We start from the raw sequence: 25,105 nt of genomic DNA, 5'->3' as shown, positions 1-25,105 counted from the left end.
GTGCTCCGGCTTTTTCCAACTACTGGTGTGCCAGGCTGCACGTTTCCTCCAAACGGTTCCGAAGGTCGAAGACATGCTGGTACGTCGTCTTAGCTTCTTCAGTCAAGTCGGCGTTCGTCCACAGCTACTTCAGTATCGCCAAGGGTCCCTTCACATGGCGGCCGTAGAGAAGCTCGAAGGGTGAAAACACCATACTGGCCTGCGGAACCTCCCTATAGGCAAAGATGATAGGTGCCAGATAGCGGTCCCAATATCTCGGTTTTGATGCGCAAATGCGCTTCAACATTAATTTTAAGGTGCCGTTGAATTTTCCCACCAAGCCATTCGCCATGGAGTGATATGGGGTGGTGTGGAGCTGGCGCATGGAAAGGAGCCGCGCTACTTCCTTTATCAGGTCCGATGTGAAGTTCATGCCCCGGTCGCTCAGTACCTCGTGGGGGACGCCAAATCGGGAGAACATCTCGACCAGGGCTTCAGCCACTCGCTCAGTTTCGATACTCGGGAGTGCCACTGCGTCTGGATATACCGGGTGGCATAATCCATAAAAGTCAAAATGTATCGGTTCCCATGCTTTGAGGGCGGGTGAATCGGTTCCACTATATCGATCGCCACTCGCTTGAACGGGATGTCGATTATAGGTTCCCTCCTCAGTGGAACATGTGGTACACGGCCCTTTGGTACGGTGCGCTGACAAATGTCACGTGAGTCGATGAACCTTTTTACGTCAGCTGTGATGCCTGGCCAAAAGAACTCCTCCGAGATCCGGTCCTTTGCTTTCTGCGTGCCCAAGTGTCCTGCCATAATACCATCGTGGGCTGTTTTGAGCACAGCATCTCGGTGGCAGTGCAGAACGACTAATTGGCGTACAAGCCGTCCGTTGGCCTCTGTGTACTGTCGGTACAGCAGTCCCTGTTCTTGTTTATACTCGACGCTTCCCTTCTCATTTCGGCATGTTTGGTTCCTGCCGATCTTCTCAAAACACTGTTTGAGTGTCGCATCTCCCCTCTGCTCGCAGCCATAGTTATCTCCCGGCAATCCCGCCGTGGTCCCAGGTGTACGAAGCTTGGCAAATTTTTCCGGCTGTGCATGTGCTTGGGAACTGGTGATAGCTGCTGCTACAGGCTGTTCTCTTAACTCCTTTTGTCGAGACAGGTTTTCAGTCTCCTTTCTGGGATCACTAGGTGGCCTTACGCCATCAATATTGCCCAGAATGAGGTCATACAGTGGACCTTGCAGGCATAGTGCTGTCAGATTGCCAGTAAAGGAGGGGGGTGTCAACCCTGATCAGTGCTTCGGGCAGCATCCTCGCTGTTCCGTCAACCAAGTAGACGAGTCTGCTTGTACCTGTCAGCTCGCCTTCCTTCACAAACTTCTTCCGCACGATTACTGTGTTGCACCCCGTATCCCACAACACTGATATGTCTGTGCCTCGGAGGGTCCCTGTGGCCACTTGTAGGTTCTCAGCCAGATCTTTCGGTGGTGTCACCCTTACGGCGTTGACGACGGGGACTTTTTCGCCATTCCTAAGCTCGGTATACCCGTCGAATATGGGATTTTCACGTGTTTTTCTTGCTGCGTAGAGGCAGGACGCCTGGAGTGGGTTATCTGCTCATGACCGGCAGTCGTTTGCCCTATGTCCTTTTTTCCCACACTTGAAGCAGACGATGACTACATTAGTGACAGGTCTGTTGCGACACAAGTGCTGTGGGTGATTCCCACGATTGCAAATATAGCACCGTGGTAGTGGTGCGTGGCTCTTGCCTCCTTTCTCGTATTCCCTCTTCTCGTCCGTTATGGGACCATCTTTCTTTGTTTTCGCTAGGCTTGCTCCACCCTGAGCTTCCAAAAACTGGTCTGCCAGCTCAAGCATGTCTTCCAGGGATTCCGCCGTCCTTTCTTTCAAATATATTGCCACGTTCGAACCACATTCATGCAAAAACCTCTCCCTATTAAACAATGCGCGGAGGGACTCGAATTCTGTCTGAAGTTTGGACAGCTGAACCCATCTATCGAAGTATTGTCTTGAGCGAGCCGCGTACTGTGTTGCTGTTTCACCCCTTACTGGCCTCTCCTTATTTAACTTGTCTCGAACCCATCCGCCGTGAAGCGAAAGCCCTTCAGGAGGGCGGTTTTAACCTTGGTGTAGTCCGCTGCATCTGAAGGTGGTAGCCTGTCATAAACACTTAGCGCCTCTCCTGTAAGACATGTCGAAAGCGCCGTCGCCCACTGGCTTTCAGGCCACTTTTGCCCTTTAGCGATGCTCTCAAACCGGCGTATAGACGCATCTAAGTCGTCCCTTCCTTCGTCAAAGGTGACGAGCAGTCTACCTGTGTGTATTCTCAAACTCGCCTCCTCCCCGGCATCGCCGTGCTCACTGCTAGATCGGCTCACACTGCTACTCTCACTGAGGCGAATCTTTAATTGCAGTAACTGCACTTCCCGTTCTCCGCCTTCCCTTGCCGCTTCCCTTGCCGCTTCTCGTTATTTCTCCCTTTCTTCGCGTTATCTCTCCTTTTCTTTGCACTCTCTCTCCTTTTATTCGCGCTCTCTCTCCCTTTCTTTTTCTTTTTCCTCCCGTGCTAGTGCCCACTCTTCTCTGGCTAACGCCTGCACCTGTTCCTGCTGCTCCTTAAGCCATTGTCTCAGTTCGGCGCCCTCGAGGCCTAACTGTTTACCGTGCGCGATCCACTTATCAAAATCTTTACACTCCATACTGCAAACTGTCACTATAATGCCACTATAAACAGCGCAATCATATGCAAGATGCAACCGCTTTAACTGTGTGGCTCTATCGCCACGCTGTCCGCACGGTTCTCGTTCACCCCTCACTGTACCCTTGTAGGGAACGTCCTCGTCGCGGACGCCAGTTTTGTTACAAGCTGCCACTCTAGCGTCGCCAGCGCGAAGTCGGCGACGGGAATGACAGCAGGTTAGTTCGTTCTGTACGCAAGAAGAGACAGTGAACAGATCAGAGACGTGAGAAAACAAAACAAACTTTACTCTAGTGATATTGCAGCACACGGGATCTAGAACAACACTTCAATACAACTGACAAAATACATCAACACTTGATACAACAAAAACTACATATAAAAACAATAAATCGACCTACGAGAGAGAACTATTACAAACTACACAAACTAACAACAATAGAACTAAGGAGGAGAAAGTTAGAAGATATAAACAGGTGAAGGCATACGTGTGCTGACCGGCAGCTTTGCGTTTCCGACGATCGGCTGCGAGAAGTCGAAGAGAGTTCTGGCACGACTGCGATGTCGGCGGTGTTGCAACGCAGGTGGATCCGGGAGGCTAGTGCTTGCAGGTGACTTCGGGCAGGTTGAGCTAACCCGAGGCGAAGTCCCGATGTCTACGTTGCAGATGTTAATATCGCATCACAACTAGACGTACGGCTAGGTTTAAGTGGCCAGCCGATACAGAACTACACTAAAAACTTCTAGAAGAGATACTTGTATCTGTTTCTAAACCATGTTGGTCAGCGACTAGTCTGCCTAGCAGGGCAAAATCCTGCGCTTAAATCCCCCTCGTGTCCCCTCGCTCTCTTTCTTGGGGACAAGAGACTTCTACATGGGTCCAATCATGCGCGTTTCATGTTGGGAAACTCTGCCCCAAAAATAAACTGACCCCACCCCTTTTTAATTAGGAGAGGGCCCTCAACTTAGCCAGAGTGACAACCTGTTGGGGTGCTATTATACGGCTTGGCCACCAGAAGTTTTCCCGTGGGAATGGTCAGACTGTTTGGCTCTCAGCCGGTGCGTCCCGTAGTCTAAACCTTGTTCGGGGTACATCGCGGCCTTCCACGACCCTGCAGATGCCACCGTACGTACAAAGGATCAAACGTCAGCGGCGACGTTCGAAGAACCCTCCATTCTGCTCTTCCCGGCTCTCTTTCATTCGCCCGCCGTTCCCACGGTCAGCGGGGTTGTACGTCGCCCGTTAATTGCCGTGACGCCGGGTTGCAAAAATGGCAGTGCGTGAAAACCAGCATCATGTTAGAAGCATCTTCTGAACTTCCCATCCCCAGGTAAACCAGAGCAGTGGACGATGGACCCGTACAAGACTGGTTCGACCTGTCGAGCTACCGCTGCATCATGGTCGGAACGGGAGAAGATCATCAACTTTACCGACTACGTCTCCAGTGAGGCCTTGAAATTCTACCACACCCACATATTTGAAAACGACGAGTCATGGGAAACTATCAAAAAAGAAATGATCGTTTGGTTCAAAGAATAGAGCGACGACTACGACGAAGACTCGCTTATAACCCACCATCCACAGACAACCTCACTCGACCATCCCAGTCAAAAGCAACCTTCACGCATTGACCAACCTCCTGCATTTCCATTACGTGGATTTTCGGTCGCTCACAACGCGCAACTCATGTCTGACATGCTCACTATGGTGGGAATAGAGCAGAGAAGCTCGGAGCATACTCAGTCAAGCCCGGGACTTACAGTTCAGTTTCATGCGCCAGAAGAGCTCGCATCATTCGTTGCACAAAAAGACAGTCATTCCCATCCAGAATGACCCAACCACGCCTATTGTGGTGTTGCCATTGAGAGCACAGCCATCTGAAAGCTCAAACACAGAAGGCTCGGAAGCACCTCTTACAGGTTACCAGGTGCCAGAAGCCTACGTAATGAATGCTGTCGCAGGCGCCTCTGACGTTCTCCCAGTCAAATCTGTCCTATTAACTTCACTGCCTGAAAAGCGTTACAACAGCCCACAGACTACCAGCTGTGGACTGGACACTACAGCAATTTGTAAAGAAAACCGGCATGATGTTCAAGAAGCACTCCCACCTCAGCACGTTCCAGTACAACCACAGCAATGCCAGCAAAAGCGAGTCTCGGGGTTCAAGACACTCCAACAAATACGGCAACAAGGACGACGACGCAAAGCGAGCCTCTTAAAGCAAACTCAAGACGTGATGCATATACGCATAAAGTATCGGTGCCACAAACGCGTTTTACACAAGAGATCAAGACTGCGGCTACAATTACAGCTCCGAAACCACAGAAAACGACGAAAGATACGAAAAGGCATCATCTGTGGAACGCAGAGGCTAAGACACCATTCCATCAGCCGCGACCATCGCACTCGCAAACTGGAAGCACACCGTCTGTTCCCACCACGACACACATTTCGACGCCTTCGACATTCGAACCTGAAATGCAACAGGGACTCCCAACCTTACGCGTTCCTCACAAGAACTCAACCGATGTGATCAACAGTGCAGATCTCCAAGGTGTGGTTATGCCATCCAGGACGCAACAGCCAGCCTCGTCCACCCAAATTCTATTAGATATGGCTGGACTGTTTCCCTCTGCTCTGGATTTTTTGTGCTAGTTAAGGAGCTCCCTTCTGAAGCGGAACTACGGTGCATTTTGACGTTTTTCGCTCGCTTTAACACCCGTTTTTGTTGTTTGTTAAGTGTCTGACGCGACTTCTTCCGGGGAAATCCTGTAACGTAAGAAGGTAGCGATGGTCAGGAGTTAGAAGTAGATCAGGAAGAGGTCAGAGTAGAATAAACATCATGGCGTATGAGCCAGTCCACGTTGCCCATTCATCATAGCTTCATATATATATATATATATATATATATATATATATATATATATATATATATATATATATATATAGTGGGAGTAATAATTCAATGGGCCAGTTAGTCAGTTAGTCTTCGTGAAGGTATGGGATATGGCACAACGGGAGCGTTGTCAACAAGGATAAATATATTTATTTCCCAACAGTTTCGGGAGGGGTCCTCCCTTCATCAGGGGATGTGTTATACTGACATGAGCTTCCAAACTTCGTTGCTGCCGCGTCCCTCTCGCCTTGAAAGATGTTTGCGAGAATGAGAAAGAACTAGAAAAAGGAAAAAAAACAAAAAAGGGGGAGAAAAAAACGAAAAAAAGAAAGAAAAGAAAGAAAGTAAAAGAGAGGAAGTGGTTGACAGTGGTTCTTCCTCTCTTTTACTTTCTTACTTTTCCTTCTTTTTTTCATCTTTTTTCTCCCCCTTTTTTGTTTTTTTCCTTTTTTTAGTTCCCTCTCACTCTCGCAAACATCTTTCAAGGCGAGAGGGACGCGGCAGCAACGAAGTTTGGAAGCTCATGTCAGTATAACTCATCCCCTGATGAAGGGAGGACCCCTCCCGAAACTGTTGGGAAATAAATATATTTATCCTTGTTGACAACGCTCCCGTTGTGCCATATCCCATATATATATATATATATATATATATATATATATATATATATAGGACTGAAATCGGAATTTTTTTGTTTCTAAAGTCAGTAAGAGATCTTCTTCCACGAACTAATATTGCAGGTAATTCCCTTTTCTTCTGTACTATAGAGTATATCAGCAAGCTAGATAATTCGTGAGAACATGTAATAAGGACGCTGCATGCCCTTTAAGTCACGAATTCATCTGTGTGAATCCCCTATGGAAGGCCTTATTCCCATTTAACGAATAAACCTTGCAAACTAAAACGAAACAAAAATGAAGAGAAAATGTTTCGTGGTCGGTTTTTACTTTTGCATAAGAACTTTATTCAGCATGAACAGAACCTATATAATACCCTCCCTTGCAAAATGGGAGATTATTATTTTTTGTGTGTAGAAATCTCTTGCTGACGTACGCCTTGTGAGATGCACCCCGAAGTCTTCTGTATTCAAACATTCTTGTAACATGAAGTAAAAATCAACTCGCCCAATCCTCATGCCTTTTTAAACGTAATACTTAGCATTAAGCAGACGTCCTCTGAACTTTACAGAAGAACTGTAGAGTCTGAGCAGAGGAGATACGGCTCTGTTAACATTTAGGGCGCGTATTTAATCCTCTGACACAGCGAGCGCATTTCAACGAAGGCGAAATACAAAAGACGCCCATGTTCTCCACTTTTTAGGCACATTTGAGAACCTTGGATGGTTAAATATTATCCGTAAGACTACTGCGGTGTGCCTCGTAATCAAATCGTATGGTATAGAGCAGATGATTCTTTCGCTCGAAGCGTGGTTGAGAGTGGTGCAATAGGGTATTGCATGAGCGTAGCTCCATTAATTTATTTCGTATTTAGCGGCATTTCTTTAGACGCCGGAACAAAGTGCCCACGAAGCGCGTATACTTTGGAGCAATGCATTTGATCGGTCATTTTAGAATGCTGTATGTAACGCAATGAAACGCAGTTTGACTTAAAGTGTCTACAAAAAAAATTGCATAATTGATCTGAGGAAGATAACTGTTTACGCGTAAAATGAATAACATATGGCGGCAAGGTGTGTGTATAGTTGATTCCATTCATTTGCGGTTGGCCACTTTTTTAAACCCTGGCCTCCAGTTGCATTCGATTGCACACGCTGTAATGCCTTCTAAAAGGAGTTTCATTCCATACACTTGTAACCCACAGACTTGTTTATCCGCAAAACTACCACTTGGGCCCGTTTCTAACCATTAAGATCTGAGAGCCGCAAGACTTGCCTGCATTATGGCGCCGGTAATGACAATGACGTGGAAGACGGGTGTGTAATAGGCGTTCACAGCCAGGATGGACAGCGCTATCTCGCTGCGCCGCTTGATTTTCTCCGGGTCGTGGTACATCATGCGCCGAAGTTTCTCGAAGCGGTGTTTGCGCGCCTCGAGCAGTTGCCGCCCGAAGGCCCCGTCGTCCGGTGCGAAGGAGGGAAGAAAGTCGTAGACCTTGTCCACCGCCACCGGGTCCATCAAGTGTGCCGGAACTCCGTCCACGTTCACAATACTTTTCATCCGCTCCTGTGCGATTAGTTCTTTTTTTTCTCATTTTTAATTTTTCAATAATTTAGGCGTTTCCTTCTGGCATCTTGTTTATACTCTGCATGTACACTATGGTCCACTGTTAAAGGAAACTGTCCAACGCACACCATCAATATTTCTGTCTTTCTAAGAGCAAGTGCATTAGGAAACAATCTTCATGCAAGTCAATAGTCTGTCAAGAGGAGTCGGAACTTTCAACCACCAGTAGCCTTATGCATATCTAAGCCGATATGATTCTATAAGATAGCGAAATCTAAACATGCTGCTCACGCAGCTGTTCCCTTTAACAGTGGACCCGTTTGTACATTGTGCAGAAGCCTCCTGTTTACCGCGGAATTCCAAACAAGGTAGACGTTCGCAAGAACATGGAGCCTTGAACGTCACATATAGACACAAATTTGCGCATTCCTAGCCATGGCTGTGAATGGTAACAATGATTAACACTAGAGTTACATATCTGTCACACATTCATAAATGTTCAAGAAATTTGGCAGAAAAGCGGTGCAGCGGTAACTCAGCATCGATCCCGTATACCAAGAGTCTTAAACACGTGGCCACGGACCCTATGTGGCCCGTGAGCTTCTCTCTGTATAGTGTCCTGGACAACACGTGGCGCTCTACATTTCATAGTTTTTTTTGTAAAAGTATGTTCGTGATCTACCCAAACATGACTGATCTCAAGCGTTTGTTTCGTGAGGCAGCCCATGCGGTCACACTCTGTTTAAACATGACCGATGAACTAACAGTTTTTCTCAGATCCTCACTCCAAGTGCCATACAGAGGTGGTCCATACATGAGAGGCTTCCTTCCAAATGGCAACATAAGCTCACCTAAGGTTCAGGCCCCTCAAAGGGACACTACAGTCCAATAACAATTTACGTCAGGGTGAAAGCTGAGTGTACGACAACACCTAGAATGACAATATTATCTTCAACATTGCCCGACTAACCGAGAAATTATGTTAAAGGCACAAGAACACAAGCGCTGCAGTAGGACATTTTAAAAATGATCCTGATGACATCAGACGGACCGCCTACGAATAATCACTAGTAATTCATCTAAACGCACTAATAAAGAATCTTCCGTGCATCAAGAGATGCAATAAAATGCTGCTTGTTCGTTTCCGCTTGATTCATGGAAAAGGAACCACCGGACGTCACGGTGGAGAAATGCGCGAGTGGTTCAAAAATTCAATTTTCGCGTGGTTACACGGGACAGGTGGTGCTATCTAGCAGGGTCCGTTGAAACAAAAGCGTCTGCAAATTCGCAGCCAATGAAGGAAAATTGATCAAGGCCGTTGTTGCTGCTGTGGCTCCCACTGCTTTCGGTCTGCTGCTACTAGCGCAGTAAAGTCGGGCAACGTTGCGCACGGCAACAGTGACGTGAGTCGGTCCGATCTGCTCGCTTTTTGCGGCGGGTAATTTGAAGTGCACCAAACCAATGCGGGCCACTAAAATATGGTTTTATTTCAAAATAGGCCTCTCTTTGACACAAAAGTAACACTATGAGGATTTCGTGCCGCCATTTCAACAATCAACGTCAATTTATTAGTTGACTTTAGTGTCCCTTTATGCTCCTACCCCGCTTCGACCTTTTCCCGGTCAGGGTAATTGCGGAATTATACTTAACGGTGGTCCCCTAGCTGAAATGAGCACGAGGCCATGTCGTGTACAGTGGAATCTCGGTATAACGAAATAGCACCGCAACCATGAATTAGTTCGTTATATTCAACATTTGTTGTTACAGTTTAACAATAAGCTGTTACAAATTGACGATCTGGGTCATGCAAAAATGTCAGATACAAAACGTATAAGTCTAGGCTTGCAAGCTCTCATACATGAGGTAATCCTTACTTGTCTATTTCTGGCATTTAAGACTTAAGTTCATAGGTGGACGCAACCAGTGAAATGCACTTTCTAACGCGATAGCGTTAAATAGATCGTTTTGAAAAAATACCTGCACCAGCGTCCGTATCGGGGTCTTTGGTTGTGAACGAGTGATCGTCATCTTGTCGGTGACATAAAAGCGAGAAATTTAAATATTAATCAAATAAGTAAGGCAAATTCAGCAACACTGTTATTTCCGGTTGGAGGAAAAGTTTTCGGTTCAATTAGGCATCAAACTAAAGCCGCCGGGATAGCAAGCAGGCGTCCCACAAGTAAGCCATGATACTGCTTCAAACTGCTGCGGAAAAAAAATATGTGAATGTCATGTAGTGGAAAGCATCTCCTTAAAGCATGCAATATTGCGTGACATGAGCGATGAGCCATGCCAGACGTGACAAAATATGAATTGTGCAACGAATGGCTGTTTTAAAGGCCCACCGATTTCACAGCGCTCAGATATGTTAAATCATCATCACTTTCAAAAGCATCAACAGAGAGCAGCTCTATTGGTTCGCGTATTCCTATATACGGACGTGCAGTGGGCCCTTCCCTGATTCGCAAAAGGAACAATTACGGCGCAGCGGGCACTCTAGTAACTATACTTGCAGTAGATATTCTGCAGTCGTTTGAAACGGCCAATGTTACATGCATTGTCTTTCGTTTCTTTGTGGAATGGTTGCGACATGCACCGAGAACCGAAGACGGGCTAGCAACAGAGAAGGCGATGCGCCAGGGACTATAGGTCACGCTATCGCGTTCTACTCATCAAAGCTCAATCCGCGTTCTTCAAGCTTCTATTTCTTTTTTTCTTTCAAGCAGTGAATAATCTAGAGTTCCACCACTTTTCAAACAATTTTTGAAAATTGTGGTTGCGAATGCTTTTTTTATTATGTTTTTATGATGTCATTTGAGTTATGAGCCCCACGCGAACGATATATATATATATATATATATATATATATATATATATATATATATATATATTGTAGTGAAGAAGAGGAGCTTCAGCGGCGTTTCTCGGCGCATCAGGGGCATCGCCATCAGCATAAGCTCATGCTTGCTGCGCTTGGCCGGACCTTCCTTGTCCTAGTCGACCTTTTGATCGCGTCGGCATTGACATTTACGGACCACTACCATCAACTCTAGCTGGTAATCGCTGGATTATTGTTGCGATAGACCATCTGACACGCTATGCCGAAACAGCCGCGCTGCCGACTGCCACAGCCCGTGACGTTGGAACGTTTCTGTTGCAACGTTTCATTCTGCGTCATGGTGCCCCTCGCGAGCTCTTAAGTGACAGAGGCCGTGCCTTCCTTTCTGACGCCTTGAAGGCATTACTCAACGATTGCCGAATCGTGCACCGCACAAGTACAGCGTACCACCCTCAAACAAATGGCATGACGGAGCGCTTCAACCGTACTCTTGGCAGTATGCTGTCGATGTACGTCGCCTCTGATCAATCAAATTTGGACCAAGTTCTCCCGTTTGTCACCTACGCGTATAATACTGCCGTACAAGCTACTACTTGGTTTTCGCCATACTTTCTTTTGTACGGACGAGAACCTTCAAATACAGTAGACACTATCCTTCCTTATAAACCTTATGAGTCCGAAAGTACAACTCTGTCCGAAGCTGCCCGACATGCTGAAGAATGCCGCCAGCTTGCCCGCTCTTTTTCTACCGAGGACCAGTGGCAGCAGCAATCCCGCCAGACCGGGGACCGTTCGGCTCCAAACTTTCCACCTGGTTCATTAGTATGGCTTCGGGCACCTGCTACCGCGCCTGGCCGCTCCGCAAAACTTCTTCCCAAATACATTGGGCCATACCGCGTTGTAGAGCAAACGTAACTCGTCAACTATATCGTGGAGCCCATCATCCCATCCACAGACCTACGCTACCGCGGCCGCGACACTGTCCACGTCTCTCGTCTCAAGCCATATTACGACCCATTAGTCGTTTTTTCTCCTTAATCCGCCAGGATGGCGTCTTTTTGTGCGGAGGGCGATTGTAGTGAAGAAGAGGAGCTTCAGTGGCGTTTCTCGGCGCATCAGGGGCATCGCCATCAGCATAAGCTCGTGCTTGCTGCGCTTGGCCGGACGCTGCTGACTGCTTCGCTTTCTGCGTTGCAAATTAACCCCGTTACAAGATATATATATATATATATATATATATATATATATATATATATATATATATATATATATATATATATATATATATATATATATATATATATATATATGTATATATATATATGTATATATATATATATATATATATATATATATATACATATATATATATATATATATATATATATATATATATATATACATATATATATATATATATATATATATTGTTGCGGCTGATATCAGGGTGTCTGTTGTGTTATGGGCTCTGCGTTATTTTAAAAATAAGAATGCCCTTGAAACGAAGCGTAAGCAACCAAACTTTGCATTTATTTCAATATAGTTGATAAATCACTGTATCATTGTTCGTTATACCGAGGTTTAGCTGAACTACAAGGACGTGTTACGTTTTTATTTCCCCTGGGGTAAGTTGCTTCGTACACCTTCAATTCTCTTAAATCTAGCATTTTTACATTTTCATTAACTGTAACAATGTAACTTGCGCCATGCTTTCCTTTGCATTATTGTATGTTGGCTTAAATTTCCGCCTCCGAAGGGAATGGGGCTCCTCGTTTCTCCTAGTTTTCAATCAGCTAATTGTTAAAGCGAAGTGTCCTAAGCCGATTCTTTCGGACCTTGCTGACTGCGGCTGCTTTTGGTCCCGTTGCAGCATACTGATTAGCTCGCACACAAAAAATGACAAATAAAACGTATGGTAGCTCATTTACTGGCACTGCTGTGAAACCTGTGGAAGTGCGTCGCACGGGTACCTAGAGATTCACGTTAATAGAGCCTCCACTGCCCTTTTTTTCATTGCGTGAATGACGCCAATGTTTCAGGTAAGCAAATAGAGTTTCCCAGCATGAGTAGAAGCTTGTTAGGCAGATTCACATACTCAGTGTCCGACATGTGCTCTACTTTTTTGCAGTGCTTGATCAACTTCTTGCTTGTTAGGGCCGTTGCAATAGGCGTCGTCTTTAGCGAGTTATATCAGGGTGTTTCCCTTATTATATGTAGTCACCTATACTCGCGGACAACTTTTCTTGGCAACGAAGAGAAAGCTACGGGGTGGAGCTACTGTACATGTACTCCTACGTGAAGTACTCCGTTTCGGCTCGCGCTTTGAATGACGGCCATGTTCTAATAACAACATTGTATACAAGTCACTATACATCTATTGAGACAGTCATTTGTCAGTGAAACTTGTCGGAGGCTCCTTCGGCGAGTCATCGGAATAGCTGGAGAGTGACGAGCGCTCCACCTAGAGACGGATACGCCATTTTGGCTGTGAGGTTCACGTAAAACGTGTGACATTTTCAAACGTGCGAAAACACGAATTTGCACTGCATCAAGTAAAAGAATACGAATGTCCCCTTTGTGCTTCCTGCGTCTTTTTATGAACAGCATCCCGTAGAAAATAAAGCAATGGTTTCCTAGAAATATTTTCCAAATAAAATACACCGACACAATTATGGGACTATATTCTTCGGCGTAGGCAGACGCCCACTCTAGTTCTCTAGCCTTCCCTTCATTGCTACATCAATGTAGCGGTGCAGCGCCGATACAGGGACATTCGCTCGTCACTGAGCTAGCGGGGCCCTATTTTTCGCCCCGTAGGAGTCAGCACTATGTTTCCGAAGCACATTATCGAATTTTATGTACATGCTATTACTCTTTGGTATTTCTGCTGAATGTATATACATTAGTTTATAGATAGAAGGGCCAGAGTAGGGGCTATAGCTGGTTGTAGTTAGTTGACATTGAGAAGCGCAGTTGTTTATATACCTGTGGTTTTCGTGTGTCTTCGGGCTCAAACAGCGTGTCGCAATGGTCAACTTGTGATAGTTTGTTCGTTTTAACGAAGGTTTGCGCACTGGTAACCTTGTCATGGCCTGTATTGAGCACTTTACTGCGAGCGTGATCACGCCACGTGATATGCAAGACTGGACGAAAAGCCGGGCCCCTCGAGTGCTCCACACTTAAAAAAAAAGCATGTGCCCTGGTTTAGGTCAAAGATTTGCACAAACAACAGCGAACATGCTACTTTCGTGCTAAAGCAACTTTAGGCGACTCTCTCTTACCCATCGCAACAATATAATCGAATTGACTACCTGCATTGGTCATCGTTGCCCAATTACCACGCGATATTTCGTGGTTTATTGCCGGCTCAGGTTCAGCAGTTTTCGGGTTAACTACTGCTCATCTTTGATTTTGCTTTTTTAAGAAATTATTCGCTTCTTTATTGTGTCGGTAGCGACCGTTCTTGAATTATATTTCTTTTTACGTGTATGCTGTGCAATGTAATTTAATAATACAACAGTAACATATTGGTCCATAAGTCATCCTATGAGTCCTGTATTTATTTTTATTTATTTTGCTTAATAAACTATGTTTATTTAGTTGCTGACTGTTTATACGCCTTTATGTCCAGTCACGTTAGCCAATTTTAGTGAGTTCTAAAAATGAGCCGTCTCCCCCATTTTACGTCCCAAGCAGAGGCGTGTAGGCAAAAATGTTTTTCGAAGGAAGGGGCGGGAGGTTCTTAATTTTGAAGGGGGGCACCCCTTTAAAATGGCTCTGTATGCCATGCCGAAAAAAGTGTTCAGAGAGGGGGGGGAGCACAGGTTCAGTGTGCCTTCGCCTGGTTATGCAACTGGCCCCAAGAGGAATCTTGGAGGGCTGATGGTAAAGAAGCCGTCATTTTGACAAGATACTGTTAGAATTGCCGACGTACAAAAAATACCTGCCGCATAATTGCGAGTAAATTCTACTGCGTAATAAATACCAGTTATGAAACACTTTACAGGCGAACTTGTGTACAGCTTCAGCTTTAAAATAAATGTAGTAAATTGTGGCATCTTCTTTCATACAGTGAACAGTGAAAGCGTATCACCTGATGAACAAAATGCTCTTCATGCGATATTTCTTTACCAAGACACTGTGCGGAACACAGCACGGATGCATACAACTGTAAGAGAAAAACTGAGATGTCGTCAAAACACATGCCACGCTTGACATAGAAATACGATGGAGCGTTTATGCGTTATAAGCATACCCACATCGTGAGCGCCTAGGTTAATACTGCTTGCTTGCATAATAGGCGTCGTCGCAAGCAGTGGCGACGTTATACCGAAACCTGCATGAGTGAACGCCTGAATTACACGATTTCTGGCACTACGGAGCTCTGACCGCTAAATCTGAGACAATGTCAACGTGCTCCTGATAGCAGCACGGACTGGCATGTTACCGTCGGCCGATATAGTCCACATTCTATCGGCATCTTCGAAGTTTCAATGGACAGAAGTTGCACCCGCTGCCTGTGAGTGTGACATACAGCCCTAAAGTCGCTACATACGGACAACCTAGAGAGCAAACAGGTCCTCTAAAAGAGCGGCAATAGAGCGAAAAAAAAACCAGAACGCACCACATTAGCTTTGGAAGTGTTGGCATCCATCCAAGCGAGATTCTCAAAGGAATGAACCGACGCGTTGCGTATGTTCTCTGTGATCTCGCCCGAGCGCTTCACCATGCCCTTGTGTCCAATGGCACCCAACAGTAGGTGGGCCAGGGCGGCCGGGGCCAGCTGCAGCAGTGAGTTCACGCAGATGTCGGCGCTCACCACGGGCGAATCCTGGAGGCTGATCCTCTTGGAGCATTCGGAAAGCGTTGCCGAGAAGGCGTACGCCTCGTCCATGATGACCTGGCAGAGGAAGGTCGTTTTCATACATTAGTCGTGTCACCTCAAACGCAGCCTCTGACTTGAGAACCGAAAGCGATATAAATGTTCCGACCACCACGCATGATACACTTTCTGCGACGCGAATATTGCCCACAATGCATGCAGTAACAAAAATGCAACCTATAGAAAATTAAGCTCACAGTCACGCTGCACTACCAAGGCTAACTCAGCACCATGGGGGTCACCTCATGTAGCGGCTTATCGTGAAGAACGCAGCCCCAGTTACAAGTGTATGCTATACAGCACGTCTCTCCTAAAGCAGGCCACTGGCCAAGAGACAAGGGAACAAATGTAGCGATAAACTTATGGGCGGACACACTTCCAGCTGTCTCACTTTGTAGCTGACCAAGTGTACTCTATTGTAATGTATAGGCGCCACGAAAGTCCTGATGGTAATGGATGCTCTTTGTAGCGCCGCACAGCGAAGTCACGTGAAAGCAGACGCAAGCTCGATTAGGGCATAATTTCGCAAACCTTGAATCGCATATAAAGTGGTTCAGGGGCTGTTTTCTACAAAGGTTTCTTCTTTCACATTTTACTCATTTTTTTCGTTTGGGTCCTACAGACTCTCTGATGCTCAAATTAACTAATACCTATAGCACCATACACAACGAGGTATAAAGCCGAAAAGCATCAAAATTTGAATTAGTATATAAATATTAGGGCTGTGCACATACTGCCGATGACATTAACTTGAAAATATAAGTATTCAAGTAGTTAAACTACCCAACACGGAGCCAAAAGGTCACAGTATCACCGCAAAGCCGAAGCACTAAATACAATAGCAACAAATTGAATAGTCACGTGAACAATAGTAAGCAAAATCAAAATTTCAAGCATGCTGATAAACGCAAGACACATATGAAACGTAGTCACAGGTACACTTTCGAAGAAATGGTAATTAAAAGGTAGCAATTGCAATCGAATAGGTAGTAACTGCAGTGGTTACTACCATTTTTCGACCATTACTACCCTTATTCTACCTGTTTACTACCTACGTTAGTAAACAGTTACCAGCTGCAGCTGTTACTAAATTTTCTTAACCTGCTTACCACCTACTTTAGTAAACAGTTCGCAAGTGGAATGAAAGACATAGTATTTGCAGCCGTTAATACCTTTCTTGCCCCGTTACTACATTTTTGCTACCCGGCTGTTGAATATCTAATCCAAAATAATGTGTGATTGCGATTCTATGAGAGGAATCGTCTTGACGTATTATCATTAAGCGGAAAAATAAAGCAGAAGATATCCATTGATCAATAAAATACATTTTCTTTTGAATTAACGCAACCGAGATATGTGAACGTGATTCTGATATTGTCGAAACGGAGAAGTACAAGTTAACGAACCATGAGCAAGTGACACACGAGTTGTAATAGACAATTAAAACAAACTCAGTAAAATACAGCACAAGTTGGTTGGTTGATATGTGGGGTTTAACGTCCCAAAACCACCATATGAATATGAGAGACGCCGTAATAGAGGGCTCAGGAAATTTCGACCACTTGAAGTTCTTTAACGTGCACCCAAATCTGAGCACACGGGCCTACAACATTTCCACCTCCATCTTAAATACAGGCGCCGCTGCCGGGATTTGAACCCGCGGCCTGCGGGCCAGCAGATTACAGCACAATTTAACAAGACCGGCATATCGATATAACCAGACGGTCACAATTAGTCCCGAAGGCGGTCACATATAATCCACTGCGGCGTCTCTTCAAATATTATCATTGTTTTGGCGGGTCTAACCCCAAAAATGATTATTACCTTTTAAACGCTGATATATTAGCCGTATGAAGCAATCAAATGTAGTGAGAATGAATTCGGTACTTTTTTCCTGCCACTGTACATATTGCCTTTTTGTGACCTCTTTATAATGTATAAATATGATATATAATATTTATAGGGTTGATTAAAACTCCTGTGCTACGTCACCAAACACACATAATCAGGTAGTGTAATATAGTGACAGAGGTTCAAGTTTGTTATAATTAATCCTGAAACACAAGTGATCCCCTGTGCCAGAGATGCTCCTGCAAAGTACGGGCTATATATACCCCACGCTCACTTCGTACTACATGTACCTGTAAAAAATAGGGAACTCGTTAGGTCTATGTATTCTTCGCGTTCATGGCACACCGCGCTTCATTACCTGAAGTTGTCTAGTAATGAGACATTGATTGACCAACATTAGCAGTGACGAAATATGACAAAATGAATGAACAAGGTAGTATTCTTCACTACTTTTTTCTAGAAACCTTTAAAAGTTACTACCCATGGGTGGTAACGGCTAGGGTTGTAACATTTACTGAATGCTGGTTGTAACAGCAAAGGTAGTAACTGTTACCACCTTCACCGTTACTAACTGCCCTTACTACCAGGGTTGTAACATATGTGACAAACAATAACTACCCTAAAGTTAGCAAGTACTACAACCTTTTTGCCAAGAGTGTATACATAGGACGATCGCAAACTACAAGTGTCACAGTTGTTACTCCACAGTGTTTGAACAGCGCACTTCTTTCGCAAACGGGGCCTATGCAGCAAAAGAAATGACCTTTGTACACTCTGTAACCTAAACGCAATCTTTCCGACGAAAGTACACGGCTTAAAGTCGACCACAAAAGTTTACGGACCATGCGAGTGCATGGCCGAAAGCTTCTTCACGACAGTTCCGTTACTTCAGCGGCGGTCGACAGCACCGCATCGCCTTAAAAGAACCCCTCCTCTAATAGGTCCAGTAAAACAGCGAGGAATTGCGGAATGCACCATCTGTGGCCGGCTTCCGCTTCGAGGAGAGAAGACGACGGCGAACCACTTCGCCGTAAGCCTCAGTATATTCGGGATTCGCGCGCGCGGTCACCCATTTACTTTTGTCCTGCTAAACCATTGTTCATCCGTTGGCTGCTCCAACTCGAGCGTAGAAAGCAAACGCATGCATGGATTCCCATGGAACGAAGAAAGAAAAATTAGGTGGGCCGTGGCTGTGAAGAAGGCCACAGCAACAGGTAGCCTTTGGGTACCGAACGTTGGAGCCAGAGTGTGCGAAGACCATTTTATCACAGGTACGCGTGTATTCCGCACTATTGAAAAGATTACGGATAAATTTGCTTCGAATAGTATATCGAAAAATAAATTGTCGCTCAGGCGCGCCTAGCAAAGCTATTATGGGAACGCGCAGGTAAAATTTACCTGCCATATGAGATGAGCGCCGGCCATTGCACCCACATATATGACAAAAAACGCGAAAGCTTCACTCAAGAGTAAGTTTACGCGAAGGGCTGGATGAAATCGTAAGCGTTTATCTTGGTAAAACTGCGCCACGACAGCACACAAAGAAGAAGTGCGTTAAACAAGCGCAGGGTTTCAATTCTTCGGCGCCGTCTATGTCTGACTTTATTAGTTATTTGCTGCCATGCCACGCAGCTTGACCAAGATCAGTGTTGACATAAGCATCTGGCTTCGACTAAAAATGCATCTTACAGCGCGCTGAAGGCTAGAAAAAAAAGACATCTCAACGCGCTCAGTAAACGCTGCGCTTCATGCCGATCGACCAACGATGTCGGCCGAAGCAGCGACTCCGAAATAAACTCTTAGCACACTGATACAGTCAACCCTATCCCCTAAGATCTTTGAAATGGTGATTTTTTGTATCTGCAGTAACGTATCATGCAATGAAAGATGTCCTGCGTATCGACTGATCTGCTAGCCAAACTGGCAGTACCCCCGAGCAGCATAAAGGCATTGCAGGTCATTTTGGTGTGATAAAAAAGTTTCCTTACCGTTTATGGCTTTCGCAGTTTGTCATCGTTGCAGTGACGGATAAGAGAAACAAAAAACCAACTTTTAAAGCACTGGCATGGCACGGAGAAATGCTTTTTAGAACGAAGCGGTACAGAAATGCGCGCATGCCGCTGCTCACGTGGTGCGTCGAACCGGAAGCAGTCGTATCCCACAGTACCCTGTGATTGCTTATTTTACCGGTCACCTATCGATGGCCTGTCTCTTTTTCGACTGGGTACAAATATTTTTCAACGCGACGCGCCATTGACATCTGCGTCTACGAGCTTATGCCTGGAAAGCAGTCTGTGAGCATAACTGTTACCAGTCGCAATCTTTATCACAAAGTCACACCTATAGCCAACGGAACGTCGTTTGAGGCACCCCGTGGTAGTTTCGATCCTCCTATGAAAACGGCAATGTGTGTGGTCATACTGCAGATAAGCTCTTCGCGTGAAAACCGCGAACTAACAATGCGCCACGCTGCAGTGGAAAACTGAAAGGCCAGCGAACAAGAAGACGACCTGTTTCCGGCCCACAACTGCGGTCAACGGTACAAGCCGCACCACTCGGTGGCACGGAGAGGCTGTTTGGCACGCGCTTGCGTGGTCCGCGAACTTAGTGGTCGACTGTACATACAAACTGCCGCATAACAAGATAAGCACACGCACAGGCATGGGCGAATAGTTCCCGTATAAGGCAAGGTACAGGTTGACGAGTCAACGCATCTCAATGAACTGGGTGCCGAGCGTGCTTCGCATCATCTCGGTGGTATTGGAAAAACACACTGATATACCCACTAGGTCAGCGTACACCATCACCGTCAAATTGTGCATATAAATAGCTCACCGTTAGTATGCTCAATGGCGTGTGATTCTGTGGCCGAGTGGTTGATGCCACGTGTCGCCAAGTATATTTTTCAAGTATTTTTCTTCGTCGCCTATAAAAATATAAATATATATATATATATATATATATATATATATATATATATATATATATATATATATATGGGACATCACGGCGATGACAACGAAGACGGCAAAAACAAACCAGCTGAGAGTGTCCATGTAGTTACTATCGCAAGAATAATACAATTGAGATAGCAAGAATAGTGAAGCACTCCATTCGTTGATTCGTTGGGATGCCAGGCCCAAGAAACTAAGGGCTATTTTCGGTTCCAAAAAACATGCACGCCAGTAGCGGCTGCCGGGCATCCTAAAATTCTGTTGAAAGGAGTGAGGTTGATGTGAATGCTCGCATTTGTTGGCTTCCACAAGTTTTTACAAATAAAAAAACTCGATATTCCTGCAAAGAACTTGTATTTTGTATATACGTTTTTTTTTCTTCCTTATTTCGTTATTTTTAAATCCCATTAAGGCCGCCACGGCCACGACTGAACTCGTGATCGAACAGCTGAGTAACGCATAGCCAGAGTGTAGAAACTCCCTATACCTCCCTTGTATTCGCTCTCGGCAGCGGCAGCACCGATTTTACCACCTGCGGTTGCCGGGTATCCTACTAGAAACCAATCATGAACAGAAAATTTTTTTCATGACGTGACTGGTGCTGTCCCGAAAAAGAGAGAATGGGCGAAAAATTGAGAGGACGAGGGTTCTTGCGGAAGCACTCTTTTCCCTTTTCGCATGCAAGCGGAATGCGCTCATGCCTTTTTTCAGGTGCGCTGGCTGGTTGGGCAATGGGTCATAAAAGTTTCTTAACATTTTTTCCCCGCTGCGGCTTCCGTCCTCTGCCCGCCACAGTTTTCTGTCTTTATCTTTTTCGTAACTGACACACCAACCGAGCGAGATAACTGAGCGGAATCCAACTTCTAATATCGCTGAGTGAAGGGTGCGAAGGAGCACAGGCAAGCGCTGAACGCAAGTCAATCACTTCCCGCGCTTCACTTATTTAAAACTCCCGAAATCAAGAAATAAGAAAAGACATATATACAAAATAGAAGTTCTTTACATGGGTATTGAGTTTTTTTATTTGTAAAAACTTGTGAGAGCCAATAAATGCCAACATTCACATCAACCTCACTCCGTTCAACCGGATATCAGAATGCCCGGCAATTGCTACGAGCGTGCATGTTTTTTGAAACCGAGACTAGCGCTAAGTTTCCGGGACGTGGTTTCAGCAGGCGCTAAAGAATATTAGGTTCCACAAGTTCAATGAAAAGCGAATGTCTAATGAGATAAAAAAAACTTTTTAAGTGGACCTTCCTTATTCAAGAATTTCTTTTAAACACGAAAATGTTTTATGCCGGGATCTACCTATATATATATATATATATATATATATATATATATATATATATATATATATATATATTTATATCTATATATATATATATATATCTATATATATATATATATATATATATATTCAAGAATGCAAAAAGAAGAGGAGAAAAATTTTCGCCGTGCCGCATTGAATCGTAGACCTCTCCTCACGCCGCATGCGCGGCGGCCACACAGCATACGTTGTCGAGCTTGTTAACGGCGAAGGATATATGTACATGTAGCATGTACCGTTGGCAGTCTTCACAGCTCAGTGATTTCAGTGCGTTTTCGCCATTATTCTCGGGCGCACTTATCTCGGAATTTGGACGCTTTGTACCTCTTGTGCTTCCAATGCAAGTTTGCTTTGAAGTTAGAGTGGTTAGAGAGAGCGCGAAAGTCGTTTGGCTCGATACCACTTAGCGTTTACGAAAGCAGCCCGCTGCTCACACACGAAGAATTGCATGTGACAGTTATTCGCACTTGTCCTATATGTACAGTCAAGCACAAAAGTTTACAGACTACGCAAGCACGTGCGAAACTGCTTGTCCATGCCCCCTAGTTGTACGCCATCTACCATCGACAGCAGTGCAGGGCCGGAAATGGGTCTTATCGTTACATTCACTGGCTCAGCAATTTTCTACTGCCATGTTGCGTATTTTCAGTTCAGTTTTCACACGAAGAGTTTATCTGCAGTATGACTGTCACATTTATACTTTGATAGCCTAATCAAATATATTATGGTTTGCCTCGAACGGCGTACCATTGGGTAGATATCATTTTGCAGGAAAGATTGTTACTGATAACTGTTAGGCTTAACGACTGCTTTTGAGACAGGAGCCGCAGATGCTAAAAGTTTTCGATATACAGGCCATTGATTACAGCAAAGATGCGTCTCATGCACCGTGCTCCTGTGGATCGTCTCTGACGTGGCGTAAATATCAGAAGAGGCTCCTAGCCACGCACTCACGTGGTCTGTAAACGGTTGGGGCTGATTGTACTTGTGCGTTCATTTCATGCGCATTTTTTTTTCTTTACGAGCAGCATGCTTTAGTGTTCAGGTGTGACAGTCGTTAGTCCGCGCTCAGCCTGTGTATGCTCATTGCGTTCACGCTCTCTGCTTGAGGCGCACGCTGCTAGCTTCGAGCTGCTTCCCGTTCTTCGCGTCACATGGCCATTGGTTGCTGTAGCATTCATTCCTTCGCCATTGTGGAGAAACAATGCCCAATAAGCGCTCAACTCCCTTGGTGAAGACACCTTTTCCTTTCTTGTACCGATTCCTAAAAAGAGGGATCAGCCACGTTTTTGTTTTCGTTTCTTTAGGTGTCACGAGATACACACAGTTTTTTACGACATCTGTGACATCCACCTCGTTATTTTGGAAGCATAAAGAAAAACTTTTTTAGACTCTGGAATTCCACAGAAAGCAAGTAGATTTCAGTTTGTTGATCGCTTGCACGTTACGTTATAGTTGTAACTTTATAACGTGCTGTTTCACCGACACCGCGGCCTTGAAGACGTACAGGCAACATAATCACATCGCGCTTAAAGGGGCCCTGCAAGTCTTTTTGATGTAACCAAGGAATCCATTCACTAAAGAAAGGTTATTGCATCATAACTTCAACGCCACAAAAATTGTAAGGTTCTATCCAGTACGAACGCAGTTACAAAAATTTGTAGCACGCTGCAATTGCATTCTCTCTTCTCTCGTCCCAACGAAAAAACTGGAAGCTAAGCAGGAGATGAAATGGGCGAACAAAATACGTCATGCAATCCTCATGACCTTGAGCACTTTTTTTCTTTGTTTCTTGGAATATGCGACTTTTTCAGTGCGAACGCGGGCACACGCGTGGGCAACTAGCAGCTTCCCGCGGCAATCCGTGTAACTACTGAGCGCGTCATGTTCAAATCAGCCAATGGCCGATAAATTACCTTCTACGAGTGATTTCTGATCTTCTTCTGTAATTTGTCGAGAAAAAAGAAAACAACTTTAGCCTACTTTGATCGTTTACTGTGAGTTACAGATCGCGTAATGCACTAAAATATTTGGCTCACTTGTTCTCGGGACCCTCTACTACCAATCGGCACCGTTTTCTGACCATGTTTAGCCCCGTCGCGGTGGTCTAGTGGCTAAAGTACTCGGCTGCTGACCCACAGGTCACGGGTTTGATTCCCGGCTGCGGCGGCTGCATTTCCGATGGAGGCGGGAATGTTGTAGGCCCGTGTACTCAGATTCGGGTGGACGTTAAAGAACCCCAGGTGGTCAAAATTTCCGGAGCCCTCCACTACGGCGTCTCTCATAATCAAATGGTGGCTTTGGGACTTTAAACCCCACAAATCAATCAATTCTGACCATGTTTATTACCTGTTGCAGGGTGCCCCGCCGTGGTGGTCTAGTGGCTAAGGTACTCGGCTGCTGACCCGTAGGTCGCGGGATCGAATCCCGGCGGCGGCGGCTGCATTTCCGATGGAGGCGGAATTGTTGTAGGCCCGTGTGTTCAGATTTGGGTGCACGTTAAAGAACCCCAGATGGTCAAAATTTCTGGATTCCTCTACTACGGGGTTTCTTATAATGATATGGTGGTTTTGGGACGTTAAACCCCACATATCAATCAATCAATTAGGTGTTGCAGGGTGCCTTTAAGCTGTTGTGATACAATAGAAATGTGGCCATAATTTTGTTGGCCTCGGTGAGCCAATAAGAACAGAAATTGCAAGTGATGTATTGATAACACTAACACGCGGCGTCATAAACACATCATGTGTCATGCGATGCCACAACATGATAGTGTCAGTGACGTCAATCTAATCCAAGCCATCTATGGGTGACCGTGATTGTATGAATGACCTGCGTCGTATACGAGTAACACAACACAGTAATTATATGTCATTGTTTGGTGTTATCAAAGTGGAAGCCTTTAATCTGTTATTCTCATGGCCGTCCATTCTTTCGTGTCCAGCATGGTGCCATGTGGCCACCGGGGCGCGGCAACGGACCCTAGCCGCGTCGGTCACGTCTGACTCCACAGCACTCGCGCTTCAAATGCGTATCGTCACTGTTCCTAGTGGGTCCAATCATGCAGAAAAGGACGCATGCACCACGGTCTATTTTGACCGCGTCTCAATGCGCACAGCCACTCGCCGAACAAACTTTGGAATTAACAAAGTGTTCTTCAATTCTTTGAAATAAATTTTGAGCTAGTGCTGTGCTAAAGCCAACATGCAGGTAACCATATGCATGCCACAAGATGTAGAGAACTGAAGCATGTGCATTTGCTGTTTTTCTTTAGGATGTAGTGACATGCCATACCAACCTTCCAGCCTAGGACCAACAGCACGTCGGCCATGCTTTTTTCATAGCGTGACAACACGCCCCATAGCAAATAGAACGGGCCCTGGCTGGAGACCAGGAGGAGATCTTCAGGGCCAACCTGCAAGAAACCACCCCATCGAACATGGCCAACGCCTTTAGAA

At 45.3% G+C, this 25,105-nt stretch overlaps 1 protein-coding gene across 2 annotated transcripts in view; it reads right to left on the bottom strand.

Annotated features, from left to right (window-relative positions):
- The window catches only part of LOC119185476 (neprilysin-1), a 63,400-nt gene extending 43,941 nt beyond the window's left edge, over positions 1-19,459 (bottom strand). The window contains exons 1-2 of one of the 2 annotated variants that reach the window (XM_075881614.1): positions 19,352-19,459; positions 15,255-15,530 (exon numbers count right to left, since the gene is read on the bottom strand). In XM_075881614.1, the coding sequence (XP_075737729.1) occupies positions 15,255-15,524 (270 nt within the window). In that variant the 5' untranslated portion in view covers positions 15,525-15,530; positions 19,352-19,459. Of the gene's footprint in view, positions 1-15,254; positions 15,584-19,351 lie in introns of those variants that run through there. The other variant, XM_075881613.1, reaches the window with a different exon arrangement.
- Positions 19,460-25,105: the final 5,646 nt, after the last annotated feature.

The sequence above is a fragment of the Rhipicephalus microplus genome, chromosome X (assembly GCF_043290135.1).
Source record: "Rhipicephalus microplus isolate Deutch F79 chromosome X, USDA_Rmic, whole genome shotgun sequence".
Classification (NCBI taxonomy): domain Eukaryota; kingdom Metazoa; phylum Arthropoda; class Arachnida; order Ixodida; family Ixodidae; genus Rhipicephalus; species Rhipicephalus microplus.
Note: the sequence above shows the minus strand (reverse complement) of the source record. Positions and strands in the feature narration are given on the sequence as shown.